Source organism: Leptonychotes weddellii, chromosome 13 (assembly GCF_054177405.1).
Source record: "Leptonychotes weddellii isolate Sample4059 chromosome 13, ASM5417740v2, whole genome shotgun sequence".
In the NCBI taxonomy this organism is placed as follows: domain Eukaryota; kingdom Metazoa; phylum Chordata; class Mammalia; order Carnivora; family Phocidae; genus Leptonychotes; species Leptonychotes weddellii.
The window spans coordinates 60562616-60584790 of NC_138381.1; the positions used below are offsets into that span (position 1 = coordinate 60562616).

General features: G+C 40.3%; 2 protein-coding genes across 6 annotated transcripts in view; one reads left to right on the forward strand and one right to left on the reverse strand.

The window, feature by feature from the left end:
• Nucleotides 1-215: 215 nt before the first annotated feature.
• Nucleotides 216-10807, reverse strand: LOC115941019 (taurine up-regulated 1 protein). Its single transcript, XM_081802515.1, has 4 exons — nt 10783-10807; nt 10056-10251; nt 7442-9850; nt 216-6296 (listed from the first exon to the last, which is right to left on the reverse strand). Exons 1-3 carry the CDS (start codon nt 10805-10807, stop codon nt 9382-9384), a joined length of 690 nt encoding a protein of 229 aa, XP_081658641.1. The 3' UTR covers nt 216-6296; nt 7442-9381.
• MORC2 (MORC family CW-type zinc finger 2) overlaps nt 10179-22175 on the forward strand; it is a 42500-nt gene continuing 30503 nt past the window's right edge. For 3 of the 5 annotated variants that reach the window (XM_081801793.1, XM_081801795.1, XM_081801796.1), the window contains exons 1-3: nt 10179-11389; nt 17741-17794; nt 19831-19865. In XM_081801793.1, the coding sequence (XP_081657919.1) occupies nt 11322-11389; nt 17741-17794; nt 19831-19865 (157 nt within the window). In that variant the 5' untranslated portion in view covers nt 10179-11321. The remainder of the gene's footprint in view (nt 11390-17740; nt 17795-19830; nt 19866-22175) is intronic. The other 2 variants (XM_081801798.1, XM_081801797.1) reach the window with 2 other exon arrangements.

The following is a 22175-nucleotide window of genomic DNA, read 5'->3' on the forward strand; positions in this document are numbered from 1 at the left end:
TTCTATATTTTTCTACCATGTAATTTTTATGCTTCTGTAGTAACTTAAACATTGTCACTTCCTGTTTCACTTTGTCTTCTGGTTTGGAAGACTTCCGTGTGGCCATGACCTCCAGTTTAATAAATACTTGAATTTGTCAAGTTTCGATGCTGGTAGACAGTATACTAGTCAGGAGTGACTCAATTTTAAGCAATAGAAACCCAACTCAAAGTAACTTAAAGCAAAAAAGGGTATTTATTGGCTCACATAACTGAAAAGTCCATAGGGATATACTAGCTTCAGGCACGGTTGGATCCAGGGGCACAAACATTGTCATCAGGACTCAAGTCTCTCCATCATTTGGCTCTGCACTGGCTTCATTCTCTGGCTCATTTGATATGGTGGGCCCTGTTGGTTTGAGCTTTTCATACTACAAAGCCAAGCAACCTCAGTAAAGAGAGCTTCTGAGCTTCTCCTCCACAGTTCAGTAGAACTCCTAGGGCTGAGTATCACTGGACCAACTTGGATCACACAACCATTCCAGAACCAATCTTTTTGGTGAAAGAATGGACTATGCTGATTGATCAGGTCTGAATTACATGTCCACCCATGAAGCTTCAAGTTGGGCCAGACTGTCTGAATCATGTGGACTGAAGATACGGAAAAGTGGTTCCAAGAAACATCACAGAGTTGCTACAAAGAGATGGAATGGATGCTGGTCAATCAAAACCTGATGTCAATATGACCCATAATACTGAAAAAGTTTAGTATCTGTTCACTAACAGCTGGCATTTGTTACTTTCTTGACAATAAAAGTATTCTGAAAAAACACCATGAGTTAAATTTGTCCTGTACTCAGGAAGCTTGTAATCCATTTCAATGGAATAATTGTGTCCAATAGCATACTTTGGATGATGCAATAGCGTTTCAACAGAAGTAAACTCAGTGGCCTTGAATCTGAGAGCCCAGCCATCTTGCAGACACAACGCAGGACAACAAGCCTCCCACTGGCAAATAGTTCTGTGAGGCTATTAAGTCAGTGTAACTTCTAAGTTCAGTGGAAAACTTTTCTTGCATTCCTTTAGTCTTTTGTCAAGGTGAAGTGGTACATTTCTGTCACCTCTGTATTACTGCAGAAGAGAGGAATGGACAGTGCTTTCAATCTGTAGTCCTTCAGATCTGGTAGAAGGGGTCTCAAGTGCTGAAAATGATGAAATATATATAATTGTAGAGGCTTACTCTGCACTTAAGAAAAAAAAAAAAGGGCTGCTGGTCAAGTAGTATATAGCACAGTCCTTCCAGTTGTGAACATTAAGTCCTGGGGGTGTGTGTGTGTGTGTGTGAGATGCAGGCTGCTTCTATTCAAAACTCCTTGGTGGAACTGAGTGTAAGACAGGCTGATACCAGTTGTAGTTCTCTCATGCACAGCCAGTCTGATTGCCAACATGTCAAAAAAGGCATACAAGGGCTGAGTCTAAAGAGACAAATAGGGTACCTTCAGCAGGGCTAGCCACACCAATAGCCAGGATGTGATCTGGAAAAATGGGTAGATTGATATCGAAGCTCTGTAAATTAGTTTTTACCCTGAGTACTCCAGGGTCATTCCTTAGTAGGTTTACTCTGGATATCATTTTCTGATCTTAAAGGGCCAGTCAGGTATAGCAGCTTTCATTTTTCTGTTTATCTGCCCCAGAACTTTCAGCTCAGTAGAAGGCTATATTCTCAATTCAGACTTGAGGTTCTGTTGAGGAGTCTATGCTACATCTGGGAATGACAAGGTTGGGAGAGCCAGGTTCATGAAGGTTGGCCCTACTCTCTTTGGTAATCAAGTCTCCATCTTCTGAAACTCAGCCCATCTCTGAGAATCAGCTTATAAACAAGGCCTTAGATTGGTTGGATGGTGCTGCTGAAAGACTTAGATTGAGATCTGAGGCAGGCAGATAGTAGTTAAGATCCTGGGTTTGAGTTTTAGGCTTTCTTCATTTTCAACCATCAATTCTTATACACAGCGTACATTAGACTCTTGAATAGATGATCATCCTCACCTTAAGCCCCTCATTTTGACTGCATTTGACAGGATTAAAGGGAATGACTGGCAGTGTAGATCAGTGTCTTTTTCTGTAAGTACAGAAGAGAAAATCGAGCTGACGTTTTGAAGGTAGTAGAAAAATGGAGTTTGTAGATAACTTCTTATTAACAAATAGTTGTATATACAAGCAAGCTAGTCATTAGATTTTTATTAGTTGAGGATGCACAGGCCTTGTTTGATGATTTGTAGACAGAGTCATGTAATCAGGGTTAGTCTAGAGAATAAGAGACAAAGATACAAAGAAACCATTCCCAACATTTAACCAGTGCATTCACTAGAGTATAGTTGAGGACAGCTGGCCCTTAAGTAGATTGTGAAGTAAGGGACTGAGATTTTTCTCACGACACAAATTGAAGTCTACTTGTTTGACATGATCTGGTCTGGGAGTTCACGAACTGAATCCATCCTGTAGAAACAGGTAAGTGTCTTAATGCCTGAGAGTATCTCATAGCAAGGAATGAAGTCAGCCACTCTGAATCAGTATAAAACAACAGTACTGAGACAGATGAAATTCCATGAAAACATCCACAAAGACAAGACACTGGTCTTGTAACATTAGGAAGAAGCTGCAGGAAGCTCTTGAGTCTACTGATAAAATCTTAGCTGCAGGCTTTGTAGATTTTCAAGTCAGTCTACATTTCCAGCAAAAAGGTGGATGATATGTAACTTGAGATGCCCAGCAAGCAAGCTACTATGGCCTGGTCAAGAGGCCTACCTCCAAATATCCCTAACACCTGAAGTTGATGGTACCAGACATCAAAAGAGCCATCATAAAAGAACACCTCTCATTGGTTAGAAGAAAATTTTCCAAAAGATCACATTTAAAATCACATACATGAGAGAGGATATTCAAAAATAGTCTCTTGTGGATCAGGTGTTACATGTAGTTAGAGCAGAGTATTCATAATTGTGGAGCAGACATGCCAATGATGGAGGAAACTTTTTTAAGGTTATTAGCTCATTTATCCTGGAAACAGCAGTTAAACTGAATAATAACCAAGAAGCAGTGTAACTGCCACTGGTTGAGTCATAGTGACTTGTAGTTTTGAGAATAAGATGAATAACCAGGTACCCTTTTAGGTAATGTTGCCAGAATTTCAGTTCTACTTTCATAGGTAATGGTTATCCCTTGCACACGAAGTAAAGTACCATGGCTGATGATGGGAGGTCCAATGTACAAGTTGGTCTAATATGGCCTCAATGAGGCATCATCAACTTTAGTACCAGCTTCAATACCTGGCGATTCAGGTATCCAAGGAGGATCAAGACTTCAAAGTTACATATTTCAAGTACCGCTAGAGCATCTGGTGTTTGTTAAAGAGGCTGAGTAAGGGGGTGTGTCAGTGTGGAGTACATATGAATTGCTGACTATATTGAATCCCAGGAATCACTGACTTGAAATCCATCTGGGGGTACAGGGCTGCTAATCTAGGTCCATTTGATACCACTTTCGGCCCACATGACTACTCTGGGGGGGCAAAGATATGCCCATCTTCTTGCACTTTTCTGATTCTGCCCACGGTAAGTATTCCTAAGAATGTGCAGCATCAACTGAACACGGACTGGGTTGGGTAGAGGTACAGATCAGAATGCCATTCAGGTTGCACATGTTGTCTAGGGCAGTGGTTTTCAAACTGTGTTCTGAAGAATTCTAGGTGTTGTAAAGAAGTCTCCTTAGGGGTCACCATGGTGGTAAAAGAAGATGCTTGTGTGGCAGGTTTCAGGCCCCCCACTCCTGCTTCATCTACAGCAGCTTCTCTTTTACTCTGGGCTTCCACACAGTTTTCATCCAAAGGGCTTCATGGTCACAAAGCCTTTGGAAAACCAATGATCTAAGAATAAGTTGTTCACAAAATGCTGAAATACAAAAAATAGGTCACAGAAACCAGAAACTGTGAGCAAAGTCTGTGGTAAGCCAAGAAGGTGTTTTCCTAGTCATTCTTTCCCTAATATGGGCCACATTACAGAATGATGTTAACATTCAAGTTTGCTGTAAATTCTGATGGCCTCAAACTGGGTTTGTGACTATCAGAGAACAGGCTATTGGTTTTAAGTGACAACAGCATTGGATTTTTGCAGTCAGCATACGTCTGCAAAATGCATTCCATTTCTTTGCAAATATTATCCCAAGTCCATGGCTAGAGGACTTCTCTTCAAGCACTGGTAAGATCTCAATGGGCCACAACTCAAATTCTAAGAAAATATTTCCTTCTCATCCCTCCTCCCCCTTTTTTCCATCTTTCTCCTCCTCCCTTCCCTTCCCAATCTCCTCACCCACCTGAGATTCAATGCCTTTGAGCTAGATTTACAGCACAATTCTAAGGACAGAGAAGTATATTGCTAAATGTCATGGAACTCATCCAATTTGGGGGTCAACATTAACTTTTCCCCATTCCCTTCCCATATATCCTCACAGATCTTCTAATGGTTCCTTTAACAGAAAAACAGAGGTAATGGTCAAGATGTAGGACTCTCAGATGATAAAGACATACCAATTCAAGCAGTTACTGACAAAGTCAGAAATGGGGGGAGGGGCTTCAAAGATGCTGTTTACTCCTGGGTCTCCAGTACTGGCTATACTGCATTAAAGCAGTTTCCCCATTCCGTTTAAAGGAATGCTGCAACAATAACATTCTGTGTTTAATTATACTTAGGACACACTGGGCTAAACAGCTCAATGAGGCTCTTTGTCGCAAGCCTTCTGAGATCCTTTAATACACTACAATGAATCAGGGGAGGGAACACATATTTTACCATCTTACAGGACTATGGAAGCTCTACGTATACATGTTATGAGTATGCATCAAATATACATACACACATATATGAACAGCACTGCTCTAAAAAAATGTAGGACTCATGTCAAGTACATGTTTGGGGGTAGAGGACCATAGATAAGATCTTGGTGTCTAAGAGTTATTAGTAAGACCTAGGAAAAAAAAAAAAGAGAACAAAACATGAACAGGGATCTCCAATCAATTAGGCCATTTGGGAAGACCATGGGAACAACAGATCTAAAAGTAGCTTTGTGTTTCATGTTACATAGTCTTATTGTCAGATGAACGTGTGCCTTGTTGACTGGAATAATCTGCCACTATGGAGACAGTCCTCTCTTAAACCTTAGGGATACTGCCATGGAATTCTGGTCTAGGTGCAGCCATCACAAGATTACACTTATGACATCCTGACTGACTGAGGGTACCAGATCAGAAGTTGAAAACTTTTCTGGGGTTACCAACCTCCAGTCATCTTAACACTGCAGGTAAAGTTGAAGCTAAGTTAATTCCATGGAGAGAACTGGACTGGGAGTCAGAAGGCCTGACCTCTACCACTTTGTAGCTGTGTCACCTTGGATAACCTTTTAAATTTCCATTTCCTCATTTGCAAAAAGGGATTATAATTTACTGTGTTATTTTGATAATTGAGATTAATGCATGTAAAAGTGCTTTGAAACTATAAAGTGCTATATAAACATAAGGGATTACCATTATAGGTTCTACCTGGATGTATCAAGATGCCTTTTCTGGAATCTGACTGCAGCTTTGTGAGATGCTGTTAGATAAAGGGATTCCTTGGCAGAATTTCTTAAATTTGTGTGAAAAGTTCTGGTTCCTGAGTAATCCCAAAGATGCTGTGAGTTCACTGTGCCTTTGTTTTAATCCCGATATCTGCTGGTCAGAATATCTGCTTTCTATTCAGTAGGCTACTATAGACTTGAAGTGGAAAAAGAATAAGATCCAGTGACCTGGAGAGGATCCTAGACACTTCATGAATTTCAATCATTTGAAATTGTGGGGTATGGTCCAATGCCGTTCTTGAAAAGATGTTGTCATTCTTCAGTGTTGATAACTAAAAATCCTCTGGTCCAAATTTATTATGTGTCTCTGAAGGCTTTAACTGAAGAAATGAAATGCACAATCAAGGAACAAATGGGGCCTTTGTTGTGATAAAATAGCTTCAGCTACTTGACTTAAACAGTTTGACTTCACTATAAAGGGCTGTGCTGAATCTGGGTGGAACAGGACAGGAGTGGAGGTGAAGGCCACATCATGATGGTTGAATGCCTCTTGGATCACAGTGGCCCACTGGAATGGTGTCTTCTTCAGCAGTAAGGTGAAGGAATCACCAAGGGCAAAAATCCAGGTACCAGATCTGTAGGCTGATGGAACAGTACAAGGAAGGTAGTCAGAAGGTCCAGGTGAACACTCAGCAATCAGGAGGCACAGGACTGGAAGGGACAGGAACAAAACAGGTAAGATAACAAATGCATGGAATTACAAACACAGGACACTAACACTAGGGTGGGTGTGCTGTCAACATATCAGCTGCCTGATGGGTACTAGTTCTAGATAAGCCTAGCTAAGAAGCTGACAAATGATAAATGGGGAGTAAAAAAAGCTTTCTGATTAACAATCAGTGACGATAACTGTTCTCTGGCAGGGACTGCTTCCTGACTCTTGAGAACAAACTGTCCTAGGGAAGCAGCAAACAGAAATTGCCCTAAGTCTCATAATTTGGGGGAGTAATTTGATTGTATTCAGGCTGCTGAGTAGTGCCTGATTGGGGAGAAAGAAGTGGCTCCACTGGTAGCACGAGAAGAACCGAATTTAAATTTATATGCCAACACCAAAGGAGATCTTGTCCTTCTTCCTTTTCCAATGCTTTCCTCAAATTATCTTATGACCTGTACTTTTTTAAAAGCGGTCTTTAACTTTCATTTTAACAAGATCCCATCTTGTGTGGGAGAGAATAAGGTACCCCTGGAATAAGACCCTGGTATTTGCACCCTCTGTTAATACCCTATGCAATCTTTCAGTTTCTCTTCACATCTGAGGGCTCCCTAAATCTTTTTAAATCTAGAATAAAAAACCAAAACAAAACAAAACCCACCATGAAACACAGAAAGAAACATGACCCATAACTAGTGATCTTTTTCCTAATCAAAAGTAATTAGGTTACCACACAGCAATTAAGCAAACGCTTACTGTTTATTCTGATAGCCCACTCTCTAAATTACTCCTTTCTATGAAAGGCTTCATCATATGTAGGTAGTACATGCGGGCAAAAATCCTTAAAACAAAGCCCTTGCTTTCAAGGGGCTTGCTATCTGGAAAAAGAGCAAATGCTTGCACATGACTACTTTACAAGGTATGCTATGCAAAGATAACTAAAAGGTAAACAACAGAATATGAAACTTAAAAAAAGATAAAGTTAAGGAGACTCATGGAAGTAGAGAGCATCTGACGTGGATATTGAGGAAATGGCAGTGTTCTGACAGGTGAAGAACCAGAGGAATATATTCCAAAGTAGAGCATGAACAAAAGTGCAGAGATGGTAAGTAAAGAATGAGGCATTTTGGAAAATGGCAAGTACCGTAGTTCACTTTTGATGGAGTGTTGCTAGAGTTTGCACTGAAGGTCTGGCAGAAACTCAGGTCTTCAAATTCCCAGTAATGGTGCTGGTGGCAGCGCTTGCTCAGTTGCTGTCTCTTCTCAAAGCAAGGTCAACAGCCCCCAAATTCAAAACCAAAAATATTCAGCTCCAAAGTTCCTGTCACATCCTGACACACTCTTCAGGTCCCAAGTGTTGAAAATCTGGAAATCTGGAGGCCATGCCGTGGCTACACAGAAAATCATCTGCTCCAGCTAGTGCAGAACACTGTAGTGAAACCTTTTCGGCCTCCTATCCTGGACATCTCATGTTTTGTCACAGAATTTCAAGCTTTGAGTTCCAGTTGTTTTTTTTCCTCCTTTCTCCCGAGGAAAGCATCTTATAAGATCACCACAGTCTTAAGATTCTTTTGAGGTACATCCAGATAATAACAAAAGAGCTAAAAGACCAACACATTTTTCTCCAAAACAGTCATTTCTCTGGAAGTGAGATCATTTGTCTTTGCCCTTTAGGTAAAAGGAATAGTCAACTGATTTTCTCAGACATTTGTATGAAATAGCAAAACAGGTAAACACCTAACCAGACAAAATACACTTAAATGTGTTTATGTTCACTTGCTTAGAGCTGTACCACTGGTAAGCACCACTCCACAAAATTAAAATGTTTGAAATCCAATTGTTCAAACATTTCTATAGTGTTTGCTGGACAATGGCCTGGAATTTGATAAAAGCAGCTGACAATTAACAAAGAAGCAATAACTGGCATTTTGGCCATCTTAGTAACACACTTGCAAGCAAAGAGAATACAAAGCAGGCCAGAAAAAAAGTTAAGCATTGAAACACTTCCAAATCTACTGATTTTGAAGTTCAGCAGAAGTCATAACAAAACTCTTCAGAGAGTGTTAACCTTCAATTAATAAAGATAAACCCCCAAACATCTTCAGGAATTCCAGGCCTGGTTTAGTCTGTGTACCAGTGAGCCAGCTTGCTAAAAATCCACCTGCACCATTAATTAGCTGGACTCAGCAGCACCATTTAAAAATAAGCCTGCTCACTACCAACCGCACAGACTAAGGATATAAAATAGAAGCAAGTAATGGATGGCAACCATGGTTGTGGAAAATGGTCAATGAAAGAGACAGGTAGTCAGGTACCAGTATAAGCAGCAGAACACTAAGAATTGCTGGGCCAAAGCTTCAACAGGCTTCTTGATACTAGAGAACACACCCATTTCTCGTTTTAGCTGCTTTATGTTGGGTGCCATTGAACCATACCAACGTGTCAGCTACCCTTCAGGCACCCCATGGTAAAGGGAAAAGGACTCAGAATGGAAGCCAAGCAGTGGAGCGTTGTTACCCCAAATATCCATTATGCATAGAAACAGCTCACATATCCCAGGGATTCAAACAGGGGCTTCAAATCGGTTGTGAAGGGTCCCAAATGACATCTAGGCCTCAATTTCCTCCCTGTGGCATAGAACAATTGTAGTTCTTAACTTTTCTGGGTTACAGCCCCCTTTGATAACTTGCTGGCGATGGATCCTCAGTCCACAAAATGCACACTCCCACTATTTCTACATACAATTTCGGGGAGTTTGGGGGATCTCCAACTTCAATCCAAGGTTCCCAGGTTCCAAAATTCAAGAACTGGGCAATTGCTAACTTTTCTTACAACTCAAAAAAAAACCCCATTACAAACAATAATCATCCCTTCCGTACACCGACGCTTTATACGTTACAAAGCGCTTTCAACCCCACAAACATTGATAGGCAGAGAAGGAAACTGAGGCGCCGACAAATTACAGAGTGATTTGCCTAAGGTCACTCGGCCAGCTGGTGGCTAGGCCCGGAAGCAAACCCAGCTCTTCCGACTCCGGGGCTTGTCTCCCCACCCCGGAGCTGCCGCCAGAGCTCCCGCCCCTCACTAAGGGGGCATAAGGAGGAAAAGGCAAAGTAGAAAGCCCACCACCAACCATCCCCCAGCGCCCTCTTGCCCCCCCAATTGGGTCCTTGCAGGCCCCGAAGGGTGGCGCCAGGCCTCCAGGCCGGCCCCGGCCACCCCCGCCTCCCCGGCCGCGCCAAATCCCGCCGCCGCCGCCGCCTCCCCGGGAGCGGGGCGGAGCAGTTGCCCGCCGCCGCCGACCACCCGGACGACTCCTCGTCGAATCGCAAACGCATAGGCCGCCGCCCGAGTTCTGCGTACGAGAAGAAAGACGCGGCGCGAGCGCCAACGGCCACCGGGCGCGCGCCGCGGCGGCCGGGCCTGCGCCCCAAGAGCTGGATGCCAGAGCAGGAGAAAGAGCCGCCAACCGATCGCTCGATCGACCGCGCGCCCGCTCCTTCGCCCTACCAGACCGGGGAGGGGGGGAGGGCGCGCCAGGGCTTCTTCGAGTTAGGGGCCTGACTCCCCGGCGACGAGACAAGATGGCTCCTCCGGTCCGCGCCGCAGCTACCGTCCCGGCTGCGTCGCTCGGCCCGCCCCCGGTACTGTTTCTTTAAATGGCGGAGAGGGTCATGAAAGCAGGAAGAGAGGCGCGCGCTCTCACGTGACAGGGGCGGGCCCAGCTAGCAAGATCCGGTCATGTGGAGACCCGCTACCCGCCAATCAGGAGGCGTCGCATCAGGGCGGGGGCGGGAGGAGCTGCGGCTCTGTGATTGGCCGAATGCGCCGCGGAGGCCTCGGGGGCTTGGGGCGTCGGGGAGTGCGCGAGGCGGCCCGGGTTGTGTGCAGTAGCGGAGACAAAGCGGTGGCTGAGGTGGCTGAGGCGGCTGCGGCAGCGGCGGCAGAGCAGCCCTAAACGCCGAATTCCGTGGTGCTGAGTCCTGTCATCATCTCATTCAGCGCGGCGCGTGGGCGGCTGGTCTCGCGGCGGCGGCGGCAGCGGCGGAGGCAGCACATGGTTCCAAGAGCGCGCTGCGGTTGTTGGGTTCCAATTCCGTGGGGAGGGACAAAGGCAGCTTTGAGCACCGGGCAACGCCCGGTCGGGTTGTGCGCTCTCCACACAGCCCTCGTCCGAGCCTTGAAAGCTGGGACTAACTCCTCTCAGTGAGGAGGCGGCGGCCTCGGAACCCAGGCCCAGGAAGGGCCTGAGAGCCGGAGGCCTCTGTCTGAGGGAAGTGGGGGAGGGGCGTTGCCCGCCTCAGGTGATTTGGGCAGGTCAATTCTGAGGCATTTTTGTGAGTCATTGTGAGGTAATTTGACCCACTACCCTGAGGAGATTGGGACGGGAGCACGCAGTAGGTTGGGTCTGGGCTTTGGAAACAGAAATCATCACCAGCGCTTACGAGACCATTCAGTTGGGGAGGTGGTGAAGCCGGAACTAACGCCATATGCACTCCATCGACTTCATGGCCGCCAGCCTGGGGCCTATTTAAGAACCCTGGGATCATTGGTGGTGAAGAAATGGGTGACTGTCCAGTTTCATGACAGAAGTTGGTAAATTTCCGGATTGGTAAATTTTCTGATCAGAAATTTAGAGGAGCAAAACAACTTGAAGAACGTGAAGATGGAGCAGTAATAAAACCTCCAACTCCCAATACCATCTACTCCAAGACCATCTACATTCAACTCCTTGAACTATCGCAACTGAATGCTAAAGCTCTTTAAGACTACAGATTTATAACAGTTTTTTCCAGAATATTACATCACAGTCATTAAGAAGATAAAAAATTTAAAAGCGAAATCAATTGTAGTGTTAGACATCTCTTAGAATATATTTTGGATAGATACTAGGTAACCTTGTTTAACAGTAAGGAGCACAGACTTAACCAAACCTTTACTGGAAGGAATCCTGCAAAATCTATTCCATTGTAAGGTTGTATTTCCTAGTTAGTGGGTGAAGGACTGGAGACCTCACTGCACTCATGGCTTTCACAAATTACAGCAGTCTGAATCGAGCTCAGCTAACCTTTGAATATCTGCATACAAATTCGTAAGTATCCTTTAGGTGCCACTGAGGTCACTGCTAACTCATTCCTTGATAATACAGAACTCCTTTTCCCAGAAAATTCTGCTTTTTTACTTTTGGGGATGTATCACTGGATGAGTCTTGAGCTCTGTATTGAAGAACTGAGATCAGTGAAATATTTGTTGCTAATCCAGAAGAATACGATCTTCATTTGTTGGATCAAAATATATTTGACCAAATGCAAATTTTAGTTGTTTTGAAGTCCATATTTTGAGTTGTTTCACTCAAGTGTTTGATAGGAATCCAACAAATACTCTTCTTTGTATCGCCAGAAGTTGGACTATTCTAGAATCAACTGTTTCTCTTTAGTGACAACAGCCAAAACAGTTGGGTTATAACAAGTCTTTTTTTCCTAACAAGAAGAAAAAAAAAAAGAATGAAGACCTTTAAATGACAACTTGTGAGAAGAAATTATTAGTTTCTCTTTTCAGCAAACAGTTGGCCTTATCTTCCTGGGAAATTCGTCCCTACATCCAATATAGATTTTATGTGCTAAGCAGGAAATGGTAACTTGTTTAAACCCACAATTTAGCCTTTCCCCAGAATGTGTGCAAATCACAGAACACATGTGTTTACGGTTCTTGAGTTAATGAAGAGATTATCATTATCCCAAGTTGACCTGGAATGTTTTAGGGTTAATTCTTATGCCCACTCTTTTGGAAGTAATTCGGTGGGATCATAACCACATAGTGTTTTAACACATTTGTCTGTCACTTTTGAGATGAAGGTAAGTATTCTACCATTTTAGTGCCTGGAGAAGTGATGAGCAGCTACATGAATGGCCCAGAGATCTGATGAACCACCCTGAGGGTTGAGGATATAGACTTCAATCATCTAGTAATAATAAAATAATAAAAATAAATTTTAGTTTTTTATGGGAAAGGACAATATGTTATTTGTGATGAGAGTAGTTTTTTGTTTGTTCTTTTTCTGATCAAGGAAATAAATTTTTTTCTGGGTAGTGAAGTGAATTGCCAAATGGTGATAGCCTGGTTTTATTTTTGTTTAGGAAGCTTATTATTGAACTAGAAAGTTTTAGAGTAGAGGCCATTTAAGTGAAGTCTCATGCTATTGATGATGAATCTGAAACCCACTTAGATAAGGTTGTAGATCAGGCTTGCTTACCTAGTTGGTAACAGTCTTGGGCAAAATCTTCAGTATCCTTTTTTTATATTTGAACTGCCATGTTTAAGAACAAGCATTTGAAGGCCACTTAGATGTTCACAGGTGATTGGGTTTGATAAATGGTTACTTCAGTTCTGAATTGTGGCATGAGAGTCCAAATTTGGAATGACAGACTATATGATAACATTGGAAGACCATGAATGGGACTTGGGAAACTGGGTGGGTGGTTCTAGTTTCCCCCAAGGACTTTATTTGTTGATAAAATAATAGTTACAACAGTTAATTGCTTCTTGCCGCTTCTAAAGATGTGTAAAGTAATCCTTATAGTAACCTTGCTGGAGTAAGGATTATTCCTATTTTGCAGTTGAGGAAACAGGCTCAGATTGAATAATATGCCAAAAGTTACACATCTTCTAAGTGGCAAATTTAAGGCATCAAACTATAAGGCAATAAGATTTATTTGGCCACAATGGTTAGTGTCTTTAACCATTAGGCAGTACTAACTCTGGTCAGTTTTACCTTTAAGGGCTTGTTTTGCTTCTAAAGCAAACGGTTTACTTCCTACTTGGAAGATCTATTCAATTTATCAAAAACCTTTAATTTGAGGTCCTGGAATATTATGTCTTTTGCTATCTTATTAATAGGTGAACAGAACTAAGGTAAAGAATTGAGCTCTAGTTAAGTCACTTGTTTAAAGTGAAATTGGAGAATTTCTGTGAATTTGACTTTCCCATATTGAATTGGAACCACCTGCTTGGATGAACATTTGAGGGTTGGATGTACCATTTTGGAAGCTTTAGATTTTCTAGTCTGGGTCACACCTTTGAAGTTGTCTATTTTTGGATGTGTCCAGTCCTGCCAGAAGAAAATATGAACCCTAAAGTACTATGATAAGTTAGCTTATAACCAATTTCAAAATTTATTTATCATGGTGACATGAATGGAAATTCATTTCTACAGGAAACTTTCATAAGATGTGACTTGTTACTCCTAGTGATGGTGGATGGATCTTCTCTGTGTTAAGTGATATGCAGTGTCACCTTTAGAAATAGGAAGATTTGTCTTATAGTACCTTCTCCTTTGGTCTAATTTTTAAAACATAAGACCATAATAGGGTGTCTGACATCTACAATATTGCCATATTGTGAATTATGAAAGGTATGGCCCTTTGCTTACCCCCCATGTAATTTGGACTTGCAGGCTGAACCCAGGCAGGCTAGAAGAATAGAAATCAGTGTGGTGCAATGGAGGGAGTATGCATGGGCTTGGGAGCCAGCCAAGCTTGGATTTGCCTGCTTCCTGGCTGAGTCTTTGGGCAAGTTGATTTCCCTGATCCTCAGTTTTTTCATCTATAAAAGGGAGCTAATCCGACAGTTTTGAGGATTATGTAAAATGTTTATAATTAGCTCATGCATGGTACACAGTAAACATTGAATAGATGGTGATTATTTATTCACTGTATAATAATTTATATAATAGCAGCTTGCTCTTTGGTGGTAGTCATTAGGCAGAGACATTCCTAGTAAATTCTGGAGCATTTGTTGGAGACAGTAAACATCTGTCTTGAGGGGTTTTTTTTTGTTCTTTTTTGTATGATGTCTAGGGTAATTGTTGATGGTTATTTTGGTTACATCAGCATTAAGATTTAAGGCGGGCCTGGGAGAGTCTCATGATAACATGAAAGTTTTAGGCTACTTCCTTTTAATACAGGGTGTTGCTAGTATAAAATGATAAGTTACGGTTTTTAAATAAAAACAGTTTTATGCTGTTACTGCTCTTTAGTGTTGGGTTTTGTGACTACTAGTAAAAAGTTCATGAGCAATCTAGGTGCTAGGTTCCAGATATAGTGGTGGTAATGATGTTCCTTTTTGATAAGGTGCTTATCTTACGTCACTGCAGTACTGCTAAGTGGTCTGATACAGCAGAATGCTTAAGTGTAAGATCCCTGCTCTCTGTGTCTATTTCTGTTGGCACTTTAATAAATTTTAATCTTGGCAATATGATTTTGGCTTGTTTTATGTATGTATGTAGTGAATATAGAGGAACCTGCCATCTCTAGAGACTTAATATTTTGGGTGACTTAGTTGAAATGTGGGTTAACACTCTAAATATATTAAAGCCATTTGAATGTAAAATGGTTGCTCCAGTTTCTCAGCTTTATTTTCTAGCAATTAAGGCAATTAACTGTTGTCAACATCTCTTAAGAACACAGGAGAAGCTATTACTGTATGATGGACTTGTGGATAATCTATTGGTTTAAATTCAGGTTGAATATAAATAGGGACACCATTTTCCTTATGTAATGAGTAGATTTACCCGTGAATTTGTCACTGGAAATGCTGAGCTGCAAAACTATTTTGATCATAGCGCAAATGGTATAAAAGCCAATTGAAAGTGAGAGTTTGCTAAAAATCCTTGTCTTTTTCCGTATGGTTGACCTTTCTTGGATAACATGCAAAGAATCTTTACATCTGTGAAAATAATTTTCTTTGATACTTATTCAAATACCTGTTTCAAATGCTAGCAAGCAATGAATGTGTCTCTTTGAATATTATTTGAAAAAAGGAGGAGAAATTATGTCGGTGTATTTTTGGTTCTTATGATTTTAAGAAATATTTAGAACTCTGACTTTGTTAGTAGAACCCATCGATCATTTGAAGGTCTAGAGAAGATGAGTGTTGTCTCTGACCTTCCCAACAGTTGTCACAAAAGACCCCTTTTATGATGTGTCAGTACTTATCAAAAGTATCCATTAGCTACATTTTAAAGTTATCTGTTAACTTATCTGAAATACGTATGTGTGGAACAGCATTGATACTCTGTGGAACAACGAAGGCCATTTGGAATGTTTTCTTTAAATTCTGAATTTATAAGGCACATTTCTAAACATTGTATAGAAAGCAGTGAAAACTTAGCCAGAGATACTTTGTGCTTGCCCTTTTGAGATCTTATTGAATTCTGAATGTCTCTCCTTTTCATGTGAAGCAGTCAGAAATAGGTATTGCTGAGAAACAGTTGCCATTTGTTTTTTATTTCTTTGCCCTAATGGCAAAGGGTATCAAAATTAGTTTTCAAGATTATTTGTATTCACTGTTCTCACTACCAAAGGCCAGTACGTCATTCTTAAACATACTTATTCCCAAGATGCCTGCATACAAGTTGTAGTCCCATTCTTATTATGGTTGTATTCTCTTTGTTGTTGTTACAGGAGCTATTATTTCTGAGTTTCTTTGACTATAGTTAAAGTACAGGTTCTCACTGAAATGAGAATTTTTACAGTAGAATTTGTTATTTTATATATATATATATTTTTTTAAGATTTTATTTATTTATCAGAGAGAGAGAGAGACAGAGGCAGGCAGAGGGAGAAGCAGGCTCCTTGCTGAGCAAGGAGCCCGATGTGGGACTCGATCCCAGGACCCTGGGATCATGACCTGAGCCGAAGGCAGAGGCTTAACCGACTGAGCCACCCAGGTGTCCTGTTATTTTATATTTTTATCTAACTGTTCTCAAAATTAAAAACATTTAGAGTATAGAAAGCTAACTCACTTTGTAAGTTTCTAAGACAGGAAAATGGTTAAAAGCTTGAGAGCAAATGTTAGATTTAATTTATATTACCTTTAGCAAATCACCTTAATTTTCTAACATTTCTCCCTATTTCTTTAGTGTAGTAATCTACAAAATACTTCTGTTTCTTCAACTGATAATTTGAAGAATTTAAGATGATTATAGAGATGTGAATTTTTTAATTAAAGATCTGTTTTATGCAGGTTTTTCTCTTAGAAATTGTTTTTCTTTTCATGTAAAATAGTTAAGGATTGGATTTTGGTCAGAAGAATTTGTTGGAGATAAATTTCTACTTTTTGCTAAGACATATTTGTTGGTGCCACCTTTGGATTAGCAGCAGATAATATTCACTGATCTCATGGGAAAAAGTTACTCCTAAAATTCCAAGAACCGCTTTTTCTTCTTCTTTTTTTTTAATAACTAGTAGTTTTAATTCAGAATTTGCTATTGTAAAAATATGTCGGTTTACTTGAGGAGGGAAAACCAGTGTTCTGGACAGTTCAGTTTTGGGTGTTTATTTTATAAGCAAATATTTTACAATTTGTTTTTTGTTTTACATGATATAGTAAGTGATCAGAGATCCTAGACACTGGTTATTTAATTTTGGTATATTCTAAATTTTCAGAAATTTTCACTTTGTCTAGTGGCTGAAATGGTATACGAAAAAATCAGGAATTTATTTTTGAAAAATTGATGATGGTAATGTATTATCTAGGTTAATGATTTTATTTTATTTTATTCTTTTAACAAAAGTCAGGGTTTCTAGATGAACACATCCTAACTTTTATATAAAGAGGACTATTATGGGAAACAGCACAAATTAAAGAGAATGTAAATGGAGAAAGAATTTAAGGATTCATCTTCTGCATAAATATCATATTTATTGAGTTCTGAATACTATGGTAATTGTGTATTTACCTAACCCAACTTTGAGCAGTCTCCTGGAAGAGAGATGACCTTCTTAAAGGGGCTATCAGGGACTCTAGGAAGAATACACCAAGCTGTCCTTCTAAGAGGAATATGTACAAGAGGGTCTTCGATTCCTTTCTTTAATGTGGAGAAGGTGGTTTTTAGCTAGAATTGAAATGTTGGGAAATAGATTATTCTCTCCTTTCTCCTCACTTTCATATGGAATATTTTGCTTACAAACTGCATAGAAACAAATGGGTTTTCTTTTTTCACCAATGGATAATATGCAAGTATTGGTAAAGCAAAATGTTAGCAAGTTGTCCATTAAGCATGCTTAGAGATATGCAGAAACTGATAGCTGGTTAAGGCAGTGAAAAATAAAACACACATTTTTCTAGGCAGAACATGAGTAGTGAAAAAAACTGCTTTTAAATCTGTAGTATACATAGAAATCTTAATGCTTCACAGTGGGTTTCTTAACATAGTAAGAATAAACATGAGTAGATAGCAGAACCTGATTAACATTTGAGGGGGCTTAGAAGGCTTTTAAAAGGCTCTAATTGTGGGGAAGTTTAAATTTCAGTAGCATGAATTGATAGCACAAATGGCAACTTTAGATTTTTTTTTCCTAAAAACTAACATTTTATAACCTTAGTAGGTGTCATAGTTCAATTCTGTAATTCTTCTGCTGATTCTTAGTATTTATCATTTCAGAACTACTCATGAATTCTTGTTTGGTGCTCTTGCTGAACTGGTTGATAATGCAAGGTATGTAGTCTTTAGGCATACAGTCTGTGCTTGAAAACTTTCTGGGTCGTTGTGACCTTTGCTTCTGAAGACGTGGGAGGAAGACAATTCTGTAAGCAGCTGTAATTCACTCCTAAGAGGTCTCTTACCCCAAAAGTATTTTTTTTTTTTTAAAGATTTTATTTATTCATGAGAGACAGAGAGAGAGAGAGAAGCAGAGGGAGAAGCAGGTTCCCAAGGAGCAGGGAACCTGATGCGGGACTCGATCCCAGGACCCTGGGATCACGACCTGAGCCGAAGGCAGACGCTTAACCATCTGAGCCACCCAGGTGCCCTGCCCCAAAAGTATTTTTAATAGCAAGTTAGTTGATAATTCTAGTTTACTTGATTGACTTTAATTTACTTTTCCTAAAAATAATGAGCTTATGACCCCCAAAGTTACCTTCCCTTGTGTATTAGAGCAAGGTAATTGTAGTGAAATGCAGGGAATTAAGATAGAAACTTAGGAGTCAAGTTAATGGGACAGGCAAGAGCTGATTTAATTTGTGCTGTCAGGACAGTACACCATTTAAAGTTTTTAAAATTATGCCACAGTTATGTGTGATCTCAGAATGTATATTTTAAGGTCAGTGACTCCAATTGATCAAAGTGTCTTCTATTGTTAGCAGCTGTGCTTGGAAGAAATTCTTTAGCACTGTGTTATACTAAGTTCTTAGTGATGGAAGTTTATAAATGTTACTGTGTAGGACTGGAAAGAAGTTTGGGTTGGCTCAAAGATAAATAGCAACATCCAAATCAAGATTCTGTTAATAATTATGAAAATATTATATCAGTTTTGTTTTTGAATGCAAAGATAAAATTCAGACACATTGCTTATTGACCAAGTGTTGATGAATAATGAAGGAAGAGGGTAAGAGTGGAGAGAAGTACTTTTTTTTTTTGGTAGAAGTGCTTTCTAAACATCCCCAATTAATGAGCTTGCCGGTAATTTTCTGTCTGTATCTATATCTTATACTATAATCCTGTACCATTATTAGTTTTATTGTTATTCACCGGACTATTTATGGAAGTGTGCTTGTTAACAGCTGTTTAATCAGAAAACTCCCCATTCTGTTTGAATCCTGGTTGACTCATAATTTTTGTATTTAATTTAAAAATGCTGTAGCTTAATGGAACGATGTTTGAATTTGCCACTTGTTAGCTTAGTGAGACCATGGTGTGCTGTGGCAGACTGCCTTTTTGTATATCATATGGTGAACTGGAGATTCCTGGGAGTATGTGTTCCTGGTCATGCACACATATTGCTCGTCTTCCTCATATTTGAAACTGTTTTTATGTTTTTGGGAATAGGTACATGTAGAACTGTATGGATTTGAGTGGGTTTTTTGCATTTAGAACTTAAGAAACTCTCTGTGCCTCATTTTCCTTCCTTGCAGTTGGCAGAATTGGACTAGATTAGTTTCAAGCCTTTATTGATGACTGAACTTGTATTTCAGCTGGTGGTTGGAGTCTAATGGAGTGCCCCAACTTCCTTTCTAGGTTAGGGAGGGTAAGATTACAGGCTTGTCAATTAGTCTGCTGACTGTAATGTATATACTATGGGACCTTATTTTTCATAGGTTTTGTGGCAGATGATGTTTTTCTTTCTTTTCAGTATCTTGTACAAAAGAAAAATGGACAAGTTATTGGAACATTTTTTTATGATGGCTATCAAATTAGTGAGAGAAACATAGTTGTGAGTCATTTTTTAGTGTGTAAAGGGGAATGTTCTTTCATTCTCTAGATATTTTTACTGTGAAATCTGAAATCCATATTAAAAAGATGTATCCAGACCCTATGTGTTGTGTGGTTATTTTAAATAATTTAGAGCTTCAGAACTGTTTCACAGACACATAAGGAAAATAGTGTTGCCAAGTATGAAAGGGTACTTTAATGGATACAGAATTTCTATGTGACTTCCTAAAAATAGACTTAAAATAGTATGCATCCCGCTTAAAATACTATGTATTTTGATGGTTGATATTTCATATTTCATTCGATCTTGATTTCTTTTGCAGAGATGCGGATGCCACCAGAATAGATATTTATGCAGGTAAGTCAGACGTCAGTCCTTTCTTCTGATGTTCAGTTCTTTGAATGCATGTATGGCTATGCCTAAGAAGAAATGCCTAAGAGCCTGGGGAGATGGCACAATTACTCCAGGTCCTAGGGTAGAAATAGGGCAGCTCTGGTCAGGCATGTAATAGAAACCAAGAATATTGGTGTAAGGAAGCTAACATGTGGTTCCCAGATCTATAGATCTATCTATTTATTTATTAAAGATTTTATTTACTTGAGAGAGAGAGAGAGATAGCACGAGGAGGGAGGAGAGGGAGAAGCAGGCCCCCCGCTGAGCAGGGAGCCTGACTCAGTGCTCCATCCCAGGACCCTGGGATCATGACCTGAGCCACCCAGGTGCCCCCTAGAGATCTATTTAGATAGCCACTGAGAGATTTATGGGATGATGGAGTAGAGTAGCGGGGAGTGAAGTGACCAAGTACTGGTGATTTTACTGGTTGGATTACTGATTGGTTGATTTTACTGGTACCTGGAGCCAAAGAGAGATCTTGTTGGAGGCCAGTTTCTCTCTCTGCAACCTCAGTGAGGACTTAGAGAGTTGCTGGTGTCAGTTGGATAAAACATTTGGGTTAACTGGGTTGGCACTGGGGTTTGCTAAGGAGATGTTCTCAGACAGGTGTCAGGAGGACAGCTGCTTTGCTTGGAATTTAAAGTTTTTTTTTTTTTTTTTTAAGATTTTATTTATTAGAGAGAGAGAGTGCACGAGTGGGGGGAGAGACAGAGAGAGAGGGACAGGCAGACTCCGTGCTGAGTAGGGAGCCTGACGCAGGGCTTGATCCCAGGACCCTGAGATCATGATGCGAGCCAAAGTCAGATGCTCAGCCAAATGAACGACCCAGGCACCCTGGAATTTAAAGATGTTATTAACGGTGTTTCCTGTTTTGCTTATTTAATTGGTTCTGCTGTTTGGTAGTAAGATTCTTTTTTTCTGGAGTGGGTGCAATAGTGGAAGAATTCTTAGTCATCATCACTGGCTTTTTTAAAATTTTAAATTATTATTTTTAGTTTGTTTTCTGCCTGTTAAGTGTATGTACCAGCATGTTTTTGGTCATTTGAATGCTAGAAATTTGGAAGCAAAATAGAGGAAGATGGCTTTTAAATCCAATTTGGCTAGCATAATACATGTCTCTGACAAACTTTTCTAAAGTCTTGAATAACATTGACTAGCTTCTAAGAAGACTGAAGTGTTTTTGTGGGAATATACACTTACCAAATAACCCATCTTTGTGGACTCATTTCATAAATGGGAACAAGCAAACAACTAAGAGGTAATTTTCAGAACCTCTAATGTTACATAATTTTATGAAGAATCTCCCATATAGGATGACTTTCTCATCCCTGATATACTTTGGAGCAAAGAAAATTCAGAACCGCTGAAAGTCAGCTGTACTGCTTAAATTCTGAAAGCCTTCTGCTCAAAAGGCTATGCCAAAGTGGTGAAAATAAGACTTCTTTTATTTTTAGAGGAAAGGAACAAAGTAAATATCAGGTGTTAGGGATACATCTCAGAGGCACAGCAAAAGAGTGTTAGAAGATTGTTACTTAAACCCTAAGGCCAAATGGAGGCACCGTTCCCAAGTCACCGTGTGTATCTTACATCTCAAGTGTACTTTAATGAGGAGCAATTACAGCTACCTCTGAAAGAAATGTTGTTTTAATCGTTGCACAGATGGTAAAGCAGAGAATGGGCCTCTACTCCAAGTGATGTTGAAAGGACAAATCATCATAGCTGAGTCTGTCTACTTGAAAGAAGCATTTTAAACACAGGTCATCCCTGCCCCCTCCTACCACCTTTGGTGGGTGAATTTCACTAAGAAAATTTAATCCTTTACACTCAGAATGCAACAGAACAGTTGGATTTCAATTTAAATGAAAAAGGACCACTGTGCATTTATTCTGTGCTCAGTGTTCTTACTCCTGTTGTGCTTTGGGAAGAGTCCAGAGAGGATGTGATGGGACCTTTTCTAAGTTCTCATTAGAGAATTTAAGTCTTAAATTGGAGAAGACAGCACTCTGCAGATGATTAGAGAACAATAACTTGATCTTGAGGGAACTGTCAAGGCAGTTAAGGATTAAATGGTGTGTTAGAAGTACTAAGCACTACAGCATTTTATTTTTATTTTTTTAAGATTTTATTTATTTGACAGAGAGAGAGACAGTGAGAGAGGGAACACAAGCAGTGGGGGTGAGAGGGAGAAGCAGGCCTCCTGCAGAGCATGGAGCCCGATGCGGGGCTCGATCCCAGGACCCTGGGATCATGACCTGAGCCGAAGGCAGACGCTTA